We start from the raw sequence: 13,354 nt of genomic DNA, 5'->3' as shown, positions 1-13,354 counted from the left end.
ACAGCATGGAGACGGTGGCAGAGTTTGTCCCTTTGCCTGCAGGTGACACACTTTCACCTTCCCAGGCCAATGGGTATTTATCATCTCCAGGAGGAGTTTCTAGTGCAAAATCTCTCTAGCCTTCATCATGGGAAGTCCCAGCCTGCTCTTGCAGCAGGAAGTGGGCCTGCATTCTCCTAAATAGCTGATCAGGACACCTCACTGCTTTCTCCTTCCTCTCCTGCAGCTGCATCTTTCATGCCCAAGACCCTTTCTGCCCATTCAGATTCCCGTTTCTAGTTTCTCTCAGCTCTGGTACTTTGTGTCTGCCTTCTGATCTAATACTACTCATCCTGTTAGAAATATAGCCTTGACTCTTATCAGAGTGTGAAGTTCTCAAGGTCGGGAGCTGTATTATATACTTCTGTATCCTCCACAGTGCTTTGAGCCCAGCATATGCTCAGTAAGTGCTTTGCCATGGTCTGGTTTCTCTTTATCTTAGGTAAGCGCATTTATTCATTGCTTTGGTTATTGAACATTTGCTGAGAATCTACTGGGAACTGCAGAGGTGGTGATGGATGCCCCAGTTGCCATCCACTTTCCTCATTCACTCCCTGGTTCCCTCATTAATTCTTCCCATGGCTCAAGCCACCTGGGAAGTTTTCTCTCATTCACTCTCCAGTCATCATGGCTTGAGATAGAAAGTAGGAAAAGGGCTGGACACGGTGGCTCACGCCTGTAATCCCAGGACTTTGGGAGGTGGAGGGGGGTGGATCACCTGAGATCAGGAGTTTGAGACCAGCCTGGCCAAGATGGTGAAACCCTGTCTCTACTAAAAATACAAAAATTAGCTGAGCATGGTGGTGCACACCTGTAATCCCAGCTACTTGGGAGGCTGAGGCAGGAGAATCACTTGAACCTGGGAGGCGGAGGTTGCAGTGAGCTGAGATGGCACCATTGCACTCCAGCCTGGGCAACAGAGTGAGACTCCAACTCAAAAAGAAGAAAAAAAAAAAAAAAAAAAAAAAGAAAGAAAGAAAGAAAAAAGAAAATGGAAAAGCCTCCACCCCTCGTGTTCTTTGGACCTTAGTCATAATGGTCCCACTTGGGACTGCGAATTAGTGCAGGTGGTGGACAGCTGGGGCGGGGTGGCAGAGAGGAGACAAACCAGGTGAGAAGAATCATAATGCGTGTGTGTGAAAACTAATCTTTGAGGATGTTCATTTTAGTGTTATTTAAATCAGAACAAAAAATTAGAGATGTTCTAGTTAAATCACGTTGTAGAATGTCCAAAGATGTAAGAAAATGTACAAAATAGAGTGTAACAAACGCAGAGTACCGAGCAGTAGATATTTATAGCGGGTTGCTGTTTTTGTTTTTAAAAGTCCACTGCAGAGAGAATCTATAGGAGAAACTTCAAAGTATTAATGGCGAGTATATCTAAGTGGTGGGATTACAAGTGATTTTCTTCTTTGAGTTTATAAACATTTTCTACAATGATCCTGAACAATTTTGAGTCCGAAAAGAAAAGGATTTTTTTTTTAAAGGAAAAAGGAGAGCAGAATGCAAGTCCTCCCAGAACAGCACAGCCTTCTGGCAAATTCAGCCTAAGGAAAGGGTCCCAACGCGGAGTGGGAATGCAGACGCATCCAACCTCCACCTCCCGGCTCAGGAGCTTGCTCACTGACGAGCCCACTCTAAGGCTGCTTTTTCTGCCAGTCTTGAAGAGAAAAATAATAGTGTACGTGCATTTTGATCTATTTTCCAACTTTTATCTCTTCAAATACATGCAGGGCAGATGAACAAACAGTTGTCACATTTTCCCCCAAAGTCACGGACTGCTGAGAAGCCCGGTTGTTATGCTAAATGAAACCAAATTCTAAAAAACAGGAAAACAGACAAACAAATCTAGAAGTAAAGATCTTTCCCAATCGACGACATTGAAACATTCTAAGTAAAACTTCCATGGTGTGTAGAAGGGATGAAACTTTTTTGATGGATGGCAGGTGCACGGAAATGTAAGGTAAATATGGAGGCAACGACCCGCCTCTCCTAACGAGGGCGCCATTGGAGGTACCACGCTGAGACAGGTTAGAGGGGGAAATAGGGTTGTTGGAGCAGAAGCCATACCTTGGTCTGGAACGTACAAAACATGTGCGTCAGAAACGGATGCTCCCAGGCCAAGGAAAGAACTCTCTTCTCTACCATCGTGCACTCAACATCATCGTCCATCAAGACCACGTCTTTCTTTAAGGCCTTTATGGCGAAAAATTGATTGGTTTTCTTGAATTCTGCCAGGAAGACCTAGAAGGAAAGGGAAGAAGTAACTTTATTTTAGAATTTGGATTCCTACTTCTTAAAAAAGAGACAGAGTCCTGAGAGACACCTGTGTTGGGTGGGAAAAGAGGTTCCTTCTCCAACCCCCACCCATCCTGCACAGGTCATTCCTGAGACAAAATGGAGCACTTCACTGGTTTCGGACATGACATCACTGTTTCATACTATCTTTGTACTCTTCCCAAGGGTTTCACAAAATTATTAAGCAATTGAATGGGTTTTTAAAAGTGTGCCCTGCCTGCTCAGGGGCCTGAGTGAGGGTATAATAAAAATCCAGAGAGATAGAGTGCACAGTGAAGAAAGAAGAGTTGAATGTGGAGAGGAGAAATTGTACTTGAAACATCACTGCAAGTGCACATAAATCCTAGCTTTATATTTTACCCAGTTTTTCCAGGCCAAAAGAAGAATGGAGGGATACAGTTCTCCTTGTGTACTTAAAAACAAACACACAAACAAACAAACAAACAAACAAAAACAGCAGCCAGGCATGGTGACTCACGCCTGTAATCCCAGCATTTTGGGAGGCCAAGGCAGGTGGATCACCTGAAGTCAGGAGTTCGAGACCAGCCTGACCAACATGGCAAAACCCCGTCTTTGACTAAAAAAAAAAAAATTTCAAAAATTAGCCAGGCATGGTGGTGGGCGCCTGTAGTCCCAGCTACTCGGGAGGCTGAGGTGGGGAAATCGCTTGAACCTGGGAGGTGGAAGTTGTCGTGAGCCGAGATCACACCACTGCACACCAGCCTGGGTGACAGAGTGAGACTCTGTCTCAAAAGAAAAAAAAAAATAAATAATCACCATGTTCTCTGACAACACACCAATGAATTATTCATAGCAGAGTATGGCACATAGTAGGTCCTACAATGTGACTGACACTGGGTTCAAAGAATAACTTGCTCAGATTCTTGGAGCTACTAGGGAAAGATTTAACTCCGAAGTTTACTTGATTTCGTGGCTCTTATATTAAAGGACACCAAAATGGGAATGAAACATTTTATGCCCTTCTATGTGTCATACACTCTGCTACCTACTTTACACTTGCGACCTAATTGTATTATCTAATTTAATTCTTAGCTCATCACGCTCTGCCAGACAGAAGTTAACAACACCAACAACAAACACCGAGTTCAAAGAATAACTTTCTCAGATTCTTGGAGCTACTAGGGAAGATTTAACTCCAAAATTTACTTTTCCCACTTGATTTCGTGGCTCTTATATCAAAAGACACCAGATGGCATATGATGGAGGGTTTCAACAATTTTAGGTTTTGCAAATGATGCAGCAACACACTGTTGTCAATGGTAAGGGCATGGCATTTGGAGACGGAAATTTCTAGCTCTAGTTTTATTTCACAGACATTTACTAACTGTGGAAATATGGGCAGACGAATTAGCCCCTCTGAGCTTCAGTTTCCAATTACTGCATTCTCTAACTTACAGGACTGTTGTGAAAGTCAGGTAAGATGAGACCTGGGAAAGTAGACTCTAAAATGATCTCTGAATCACAGTTGTTAAAATTCAGTCATTTGTCATTTGTTTCTTTTCTTGACTTTTGGGAAAGACCGAAGTCGATGATGCTACAACAGCCCTGAACACGCGAGAGTCTAGGTTTAAAACACGATGGTGCAGGTTCGTGGCTTGGTGGTAGCTGACTTGATAGAAGGGATGAAACTTAGATGGGAATTCAGGCAAATGAATGATGCTCACATCCCCAGAGAACACACAATTTGTTTTTGTAGGCTTAAAAGTTGTGTGAGGAGAACAAGGGTATAGAGGTCTTGGTGAGGAAACATACTTTCCATATAAAGGCAGAAGAGAGAGAAAAGACAAGTTTTGGGCCGGGCGCGGTGGCTCAAGCCTGTAATCCCAGCACTTTGGGAGGCTGAGGTGGGTGGATCACCTGAGGTCAAGAGTTGGAGACCAGCCTGGCTAACACGGTGAAACCCCGTCTCTACTAAAAAAATACAAAAAAACTAGCCGGGCGAGGTGGCGGGCGCCTGTAGTCAGTCCCAGCTACTCGGGAGGCTGAGGCAGGAGAATGGCGTGAACCCGGGAGGCGGAGCTTGCAGTGAGCTGAGATCCGGCCACTGCACTCCAGCCTGGGCCACAGAGCGAAACTCTGTCTCAAAAAAAAAAAAAAAAAAAAAAAAGAAAAGACAAGTTTTGGAGTATTCTCAGCATTGTGAGAAAGAGAAACATGGCCATCCTATCTTGCTCTGATACCTCCCCCTCCTCTCCTCTCCATGTGTAGGGACTCAGGGTCCTGATGAAAAGAAGTAGATGACTTTGGACATGGAGTGGGGGAAACCTGGGGCTCCCCGCTGCGCCTTGGGATACTAAGGCTTGTAGGTTTAACTTAACGTCTTTCTTATTAACCTTATTCAAATGTAGAAATCCACATGGGAACAAAGAAAGATAAACATTTCATTAACAATTAAAAGTACTTTTAGTAATTGCTTCTTTCAGTAAAACATCTTAAAACCAGCCATAAACTAAGAAGTCGAAAAGACAATTTCCATCTATGTAATGTACTTTCAATTTTTGGTAACAGGTTATAATTGCACATTAATTGCTGCTAAATTATAATGAAGACTGGCTGTAAAATTGTCTATTACACTCAGATTAGCACCAAATGAGCCTGCTGTGGTTCATATTATTGTGGAAATGAAAAGAATTCATGAATATCAGCTACCATGTGCTGGACAGAGTAGATTTTGCTGAAAGGCATCAGTGTTTAAATCCAAACCCCAAATGGAGCACAATATTCTTCAGCTATGGCAACTGCTCAGTTGCATTTTAGTTTGTTTAATATTAAATAAACTGGGTAAGACATCCTGCCAAAGTCTGGTGAGCAGGTGTAGTGTATAATACTGCCTTTGGCTGCACAGATTCATGGAATAGTCAACTCTGATTAAAATTTTCCTAGGAGTCCCATCCAAGAATGTAAAACAAATAGGAGCCCCATTAATACATGAGATATCTTTAATATCAAAATTACCTAAAAGCCTGTATTCCATACCATCCCTCCTTAAATCACTTGACTGCTTGAAAATTTTCTACAGTCAGTCACCGATAGTTGGTTATAATTTCTTAAATTGTCTCTTCTTCCTTCTTCTCACCTCCCCCTTCTTTTTTTTTTTGTTTCCTGTATATATAATTTTATTGCTTGTCCTCCTTTCGCTCCTTCCTTCCTCTCCGTGTCATCTATGAGTGATGGAGACAACTCCCCACCTGCATGTACGGCAGGAAGAATTTAAAGGAGAGACTTTCTCTACAATTTTTTTTCCAGGACTCTCAAGCTACAGTTTTCTTATGGGCTGAATTGTGTCTATGCTGAAGTCCCAATCCCCAGTACCTCGGAATGTGACTGTGTTTGGAGACACGACCTTCAAAAAGATAATTAAGGTTAAATGAGGTTATTGCAGCAGGTCCTAATCCAATATGACTGGTGTTTTCATAAGAAGAGAGCATTTAAGCAGAGTGTGGTGGCACAGCTGTAATCCCAGCTACTAGGGAGGCTGAGACAGGAGGATCACTTGAATTCAGGAGGTCAAGATCAGCCTGGGCAACATAGTGAGACCTCATCTCAAAAAAGGAGAACACTTAGATGCAGACATGCACAACAGGAAGATAATATTGAAGGCACAGAGAGAGGGCTGCCATTACAAAGCAAGGAGAGGGGCCTGGGAAGAAACAACCCACGCAACACCTTGATGGTGAACCGCCATCCTCCAGACCTGTGAGAACATGAATTTCTGTTGTTTAAGCCAGCCAGTATGTGATATTTTGTTATAGCAGCCTGTATTAGTCTGTTATCATGCTGCTAATAAAGACATGCCCAAGAATGGATAATTTATAAAAGAAAGAGGTTTAATGGACTCGGTTCCACATGGCTGGGGAGGCCTCACAATCATGGTGGAAGACAAAGGAAAAGCAAAGGGACGTCTTACATGGTGGCAGGCAAGCGGGCATGTGCAGGGGAACTCCCCTTTATAAAATCATCAGATCTCTGCCAGGCATGGTGGCTAACACCTGTAATCCCAGCACTCTGGGAGGCCAAAGCTGGCAAATCACGAGGGTCAGGAGATCAAGAAGACCATCCTGGCTAACATGGTGAAACCCCGTCTCTACTAAAAATACAAAAAATTAGCCAGGCGTGGTGGCGGGTGCCTGTAGTCCCAGCTACTCAGGAGGCTGAGGCAGGAGAATGGTGTGAACCTGGAAGGCAGAGCTTGCAGTGAGCCGAGATCACGCCACTGCACTCCAGCCTGAGTGACAGAGAGACTCTGAAAAAAAAAAAAAAAAATGATAATCAGATCTCATGAGACTTACTGACTATCATGGGAACAGCATGGGAAAACCCATCCCCATGATTCCGTCAGCTTCCGTGTGTCCCTCCGTGACACCTGGGAATTATTACAATTCAAGGTGAGGTTTGGGTGGGGACACAGAGCCGAGCCCTATCGCACCCCAAGGAAACTTATACAAGCCTGAAGACATTTAATGGAGAGAGAAAAAAAATCACATACAAACTAAAACAATACTCCAGGCTTGAGAATGAAGCAAAAGAAGAAAAAACAAAATGAAACAAACGCAAACACCGTGTGAAACAGGAAGTGGCTGAGGCACCTTCCTATTTCTTTGGTGCCCAAAGACATCAAACTCAGAGGCGTGTGAGATGTACACTCTCCAAGCAAAGTAGCTTTGGAGACACAGGTTTCCAGAAAGCTGAGGCTACTGTAGGCCTAGAGTCCTCGGGGTCCCTATCTATTCAGAGCCCCCTCAGGAAAGCTCTCTCTGACACTCACATGCAGTCCTGGTGGCCCCACGGGTTTAGTTTCTTTGACCAGGAACTTGGCTCATCAGTTCCTGGAGCTGGGCCACAGCGTTGTCCTGTGCAGTAGCTTACCTTGCCAAAACTGCCTTTCCCCAACATTTTGTGCAAGATAAAATCCTCGATTTTTAGTTTCATCTGCAGAGATGGTCTTTCTATGTTCAGTTCAGGTTCCGGAAGATGGCATATTTTATCCACCTCATCCAACGGAGACTCCCAGGAGATGCCCTGAGGCTCTGAAAATGGCAAGCTGGTGGTTAAAAATGAACATGGAGTAATGGGGGCCATTCTAGTTACTTAGAGCATGTGCTTTCTCTTCTACTTCCCATGCTGAGGCTCCATCATAGTAACTGGGAGTGTTCAGAGGGTTTCCTGCAGTTCAGGCAGCTTTAATACCTCTCCATCTGTCTGTGAGGGCAGCGCCCCCTGTCTGTGAGCCTGGCATTTGGAATTTGGAGTGTGGACTAAGTCTCTTTCTTCAAGACTGGAAATAGCTCAACTTAAGAAACACATTCCAATATGCAAAATACACAAGCTCTGTTAATAATGTCAAATCAAGGGCATCTAGAGATTTTCACCAAATTTTAGGAAAAAATGATTTTCAATTGTTTGCATGGCTCACAAGCACGGTGGCATCAATTTCTACAATTTTGAGAGGAAATGAAATCTAGCAGATTTTTAAAGATCTGAACTGCATCATTCATCACAGAATTTAAGTCAAGATGCTGCCTATGTTGGCCGGGTGCGGTGGCTCATGCCAGTAATCTGACAACTTTGGGAGGCTGAGGTGGGTGGATTGCTTGAGCTCAGGTGTTCGAGGCCAGCCTGAGTGACATGGTGAAACCCCATCTCTACATCTCTACTAAAATACAAAAAATTAGCTGGGTGTATGAGCCTGTAGTCCCAGGTACTTGGGAAGCTGAGGCAGGAGAATCCCTTGAACCCAAGGGGCGGAGGTTGCAGTAAGCTGAGATTGTGCCACTGCACTCCAGCCTGGGCCACAGAGCAAGACTCTGTCTTCAAAAAAGAAAAACAAAAAAAGAAAAAGATGCTGCCTATGTTGATCGTTGCTAAGACATGGTCTCCTTGACTGCCTGGCAACTCCTCCTAAATGTAACCCAAACCTTTCTTTTACATTTTTAAGTTGATTTTAAGTCAGAGAAAACATGAGAACTTTTTAGGAATTTTCCCCTGCCTACAATAGTCTTTATATTTTCAAATCCGTAGGTTTATCTGTCATACTCTTCCAAGGACAATAAGTATTTTAGAATGTATGCTGAAATGACTCAGGTCTCAGAAACATGGGGTCATATCCATTCATGAACTACTTTCAAACAGTAGGCTGGAAAAACTGCCATAAGATCATGAAAGTGGCTTTGAGTCCTTCTTTTTCCTACCCTTAAATTTAAGTCTCAAAGGTGCAGAGTAAGAATGTCTTCTGTGACCTTCCCACCATCAAGTTTCAAGACAGATTTATTTCTGTAAAACCATTTGACACTGGCAGAATGTAACATGCTGAAACTCTACGAAAACATTTGCGGTTGTTCCCTCCAGACCTATCCCATTTTCTAACCCCCACCTCCTGCCTTTTACAAAGATAAAAGGTTTTGGTTTCTTTTCTAAGGAGTGGGAGCCTCTTAACTGGTAGCTGGAGGTGGATCACCTATCAGACCAGGTAAGCTGATAACTTAAATCCAAGGGCATCAGTTTAGGGTTGAAATTAATGACTGACATTGATTAGACTGCTGACGAGGACAGTCACCTCGTTTTCCTGGTGTCGGTAAACATGGCGGCCTTGCTTCATTTTTGGTAGAGCATGGGAGACCAATTTCAACTGGACCTTCTCTGAAGATCTGTTCAGTATCTCTCAAGCAGCGAGCCTAGATGACACACGGAGAGTCAGACCACCCACCATTGAGGGAACAGCTCAGCCTGCTAACGATGGGGACAAAAGCCATTTAAAATTCCTAAATGCATAGGGTCACGGAAACTCTTCTTTTCCTCAACATTCTTTTAGAACTCCATATTCTGGGAGAGTCTATCTGCTACATTTTACGCATTAGCAGAACATGTTTTTCTCCTTCACACTTTTCTGAGGCTGACAGGATTCTCTCATGCTGTCTATGTCATTCCATCACAAATAAGGACAGGTGGTCAATGGATGGGAAAACAGCTGATACAGGCAATGCCAAGTCTTAAAGAGGGGTTTTCCTTGGATCTGGGAATTCAGCTAATGCCAAGGCAGTAAACAGCAGGGCAAAAGTTGCTCTGGACTCGGTGTTCTGTGAGGACTCTGGGGATGATGCTAGCACATAAGTGTTTCTCCCTAGGCTATTCTATAACCCGAATATATTCACATAAAGCTGTCAATGAATCTTCAATAAGTTTAATGAATTTATTTGTTTCTGCATTGCTCATGCCATGAAGAATTTAAGATTTTATAAAGCTCGGCATAATACAAATGCATCAAATCACTATCTCAAATGGGGGGGGCGGTGTGGGCATGGAGATGAAAGCCAGAGGCAAGGCCAGTGCTCAGAAATACATCCCGGCATTTCCTGTAGGGCTGCTACAGGTGAAGGAGCAGGGCATGGACATCCCTGCTGAGTGGCCATGGCGGGAACGTGTCCACGGCACATGCTCCTCCTACCTGTTGAGTGCTCTCAATCATGGCCAGCGCTTCAGCCATTAGCTTCTGGTTTATGCCACAAAGGTTGGCCACCTTCGTCTGGCATCTGTGATGTACGTTCATGCCACATGCTGGAAGGAAGAAGGCAGTTGGTGAGCAAGAGTGGAAGAACCCCCTGGTGCTCAGCAGCTCTCTCTGGAGGTAAGACAGAGCCTTGTGGATATGGAGGGAAGCCTACGGTGCCATGGCTGGGAGGGAGTTGGCCCTGGCTCTCCCTGGTAATGATCCATGTGCTGGAGGGGAAGTGAGGTAGGAGGTGGGACTCAACTCTGGAGGTGGGGTTCAGATGCCAGACCAAACTGAAGACTAGCTAAAACAGGGACAGGACAGAAGCAGCTTTCCAGAAGATGCCCACCTGCGTGCCATGTCAGTTGACCATTGCCATGGCAATACCCAGACGTTACCACCCTTTTTCCAGGAACTTAATTTGCATGTAGTTAAAAGTGGGTATAAACAGGATTGCAGCACTGCCCTGAGCTGCTACTCTCTGCCTCTGGGGTAGCCCTGCTCTGCAGGAGCAGTCATGGAGCTGTAACACCAACAGAACTGTAACACCGTTGGCCAATGAAGCTGTTTTCTTCTACTAACAGCTGGTCCTTGAATTCTTTCTGGGCGAAGTAAAGAACTCTCCTGGCTAAGCCCCACTTTGGGGCTCACCTGCACTGCATCAGAAGAATGTTCCTACCCACTCCAATCTGGGACCAAAACATCCCCTTTCCTACCTGGGCTATGAGGAGCTTCCCCCAGCCTTTAGGTTGAAGCCCAGGAGGCAGCCTCAGCCTGCAGATGTTTTATTTATTTAATTCACAAAATTCATTTGAGGCTACAAAAGGGAAATCTTTTCTTTGGAACAAAGAATAACAAAAGAGGGTGGGAATGGTTAAGTTTTGAGATTCTTTTACTCTTTGTCTTTCTCTCTTGGCATATGATAGGGCAGTTTTATAAGTAAGCTAAGGCCCGAAGCAGCTACACCTGTGTGACTGCCCGGAGAATGGCAATAGGACTTGATGGAGCAGGAGCACCTCTTTCCACCTCCCCCTCCTTCCCCCTGTGCCCACTTCTGCCACCCACTGCCCAGCATCCTCCTTCTGATAATCTCCTTAGGATATAATATTCCTAAGGCCCATGATCATCTCTACTTTCATTAACAGATCCCCTTCCAAGAGCTGTTCAGAAAACAGCACACCACACTCCTCACAGCCAGGGCAACAGCCCAGGCGGAGGAAGGACAATGGTGATTGTTTTACAGAGACAGGCACTGTGGTTTAAGGATGTCAGAAGCTACCTAGACCTGTTTGTTTGTTTGTTAGCTTTTGTTTTTGAAACAGAGTCTTGCTCTGTCTCCCAGGCTGGAGTACAGTGGTGCGATCTCAGGTCACTGCAACCTCCACCTCCCAGGTTCAAGCAATTCTGCCTCAGTCTCCCTAGTAGCTGGGATTATAGGCGCCTGCCACATGCTGGGCTAAATTTTGTATTTTTAGTAGAAATGGGGTTTTGCCACGTTGGCCAGGCTGGTCTCGAACTCCTGACTTTAGGTGGCCGGCCTGTCTCGGTCTCCCAAAGTGCTGGGATTATAGGCGTGAGCCACCACGCCTGGCCAACTACCTAGACCTATTGAAAAGAAAACTAACAGGGCTGGGTGTGGTGGCTCACGCCTGTAATCCCAGCACTTTAGGAGGCCAAGGTGGGCAGACCACGAGGTCAGGAGATCGAGACCATCCTGGCTAACACGGTGAAACCCCGTCTCTACTAAAACCACAAAAAATTAGCTGGGCGTGGTGGCGGGCGCCTGTAGTCCCAGCTACTCGGGAGGCTGAGGCAGGAGAATGGCATGAGCTCAGGAGCCGAGATTGCACTACGCACTCCAGCAGTGAGACTCCATCTCAAAAAAAAAGAAAGAAAACCAACTAAGGAGTTTCTCCAGAATAATTACTGCGTTTTTTAATTGTGGCAGCAAGTTTGTTGAAATATTATTTTGGGTTTCTTTTCTTCTCTATATGGTTTTCCTTCCCTGGTCCCTCTTGTCCCCCAGCCCCTTGCCAGGCCATCTCTTGCAGGAAGCCAGACAAGGTATTTTTTAAGAATTTGAGTGAGTGGGAACCGAAGGCCACTTGTCTCTGAGGACAAGGGCATGTGTCTGAGAGCAGGGAGGGGAGACAGCACAGGAGGTCGTGCCCCTCACCTCTCCTGGACTTTGGAAGAGAGGAGCAAGATTTTGTGGATGCAGAAGTAAAGGGGCAATGCTGAACAGGTTGGTGGAGGTGCTGTGTGCATGTGGGAAGGGATGGACTAGGAGGCTAGCAACACCAGGAGAGGTCATGGCAGAACACACTTAGCGAGACTGGACCAGGCATGGGGGCCTCAGCTTTGAAAAAAAATCACAAAACTCTATACATGGTGTGAAAACAGAAAGCCACAGGCTTCACCAGTGTGGGCTTAGATGAGGATGCCAACAGCAATCAGATGTTAGAGCACATTCCCCAGTCTCCAGGCCCCTGTACCCATGGCTCCTCAAAACCTCACGTGATTATGGGAAGGGTAGCAGGCCCCAAGAATTACCAGATGAGAATCTTAACTAAGTGGATCTCAAAGTCATAAAGAAAGCAATATTTCTTGCACGCATGAATCGATAACTTAAATTCACATCTACGACCTAGTTATAGAAGGCAACTTAAATAAAATAAACCAAAGTTTTCTTTCATTTTTATAAGTCACATGAGATGTTAAAGAAAAAGAAAGAGGAGGGGGAAATACTTGAGCACCTGTCAGGTGGGTGGAGAACGGTGTGCTGGTGGCAGCTTGCACAGCATGGACACTGTGTGACCTTGGGCAAGTCATGCAAGCTCTGGGGGCTCCTAATTAAGGATCCCCAGCAGTGAACTCATGATCTATATGGGATTCTAGCTCAGGGATCCTATGATTTGGGGTGAGTATTCTGATTCATGAATCCTGAGAACACTAGCATTAAAAATTAACTTCCACTGCCAGTGACCAAAAGATCCCTCTTGGACTGGAGAGCGTGTGCCCATGTGACTGTGTAAAGACAATTATTAGTTTTAGAAATTCAAATTTTGCTTATGAAACATCACCATTAAAGTCCAGACACAGTGGCTCACACCTGTAATCCCAGCACTTTGGGAGGCCGAGGCGGGCAGAGCACCTGAGGTCAGGAGTTTGAGACCAGCCTGGCCAACATGGTGAAACCTCATCTCTACTAAAAATAATAATAAAAAAAATTAGCCAAGTGTGGTGGTGCACACCTGTAATCCCAGCTACTCAGGAGGCTGAGGCAGAAGAATCACTTCAACTCGGGAGGCGGAGGTTGCACTGAGCTGAGATCGCGCCACTGTACTCCAGTGTGGGAGACAGAGCAAGACTCTGTCTTACAAAAAAAAAGAGAGAGAGAGAGAGAAAGAAACATCACCATTAAAATAAAGAAAAATCAGATATCAAGATTTCCAAACTCCAGCTGACAGAGTCTGTGAGTAGAGAGTGTTGTAATAGAAGCAGGCACTG

General features: G+C 45.0%; 1 protein-coding gene across 7 annotated transcripts in view; it reads right to left on the bottom strand.

Moving 5' to 3' along the window:
* The window catches only part of PRKCQ (protein kinase C theta), a 160,029-nt gene that overhangs the window by 56,158 nt on the left and 90,517 nt on the right, over positions 1 to 13,354 (bottom strand). For all 7 annotated transcript variants that reach the window (XM_026454801.2, XM_026454796.1, XM_026454797.1 and 4 more), the window contains 4 exons: positions 9,800 to 9,909; positions 8,912 to 9,029; positions 7,225 to 7,385; positions 2,110 to 2,283 (listed from right to left, as the gene is read on the bottom strand). In XM_026454801.2, coding sequence (XP_026310586.1) covers positions 2,110 to 2,283; positions 7,225 to 7,385; positions 8,912 to 9,029; positions 9,800 to 9,909 — 563 coding nt within the window. The remainder of the gene's footprint in view (positions 1 to 2,109; positions 2,284 to 7,224; positions 7,386 to 8,911; positions 9,030 to 9,799; positions 9,910 to 13,354) is intronic.

The sequence above is a fragment of the Piliocolobus tephrosceles genome, chromosome 9 (assembly GCF_002776525.5).
Source record: "Piliocolobus tephrosceles isolate RC106 chromosome 9, ASM277652v3, whole genome shotgun sequence".
Taxonomy (NCBI): Eukaryota; Metazoa; Chordata; class Mammalia; order Primates; family Cercopithecidae; genus Piliocolobus; species Piliocolobus tephrosceles.
Note: the sequence above shows the minus strand (reverse complement) of the source record. Positions and strands in the feature narration are given on the sequence as shown.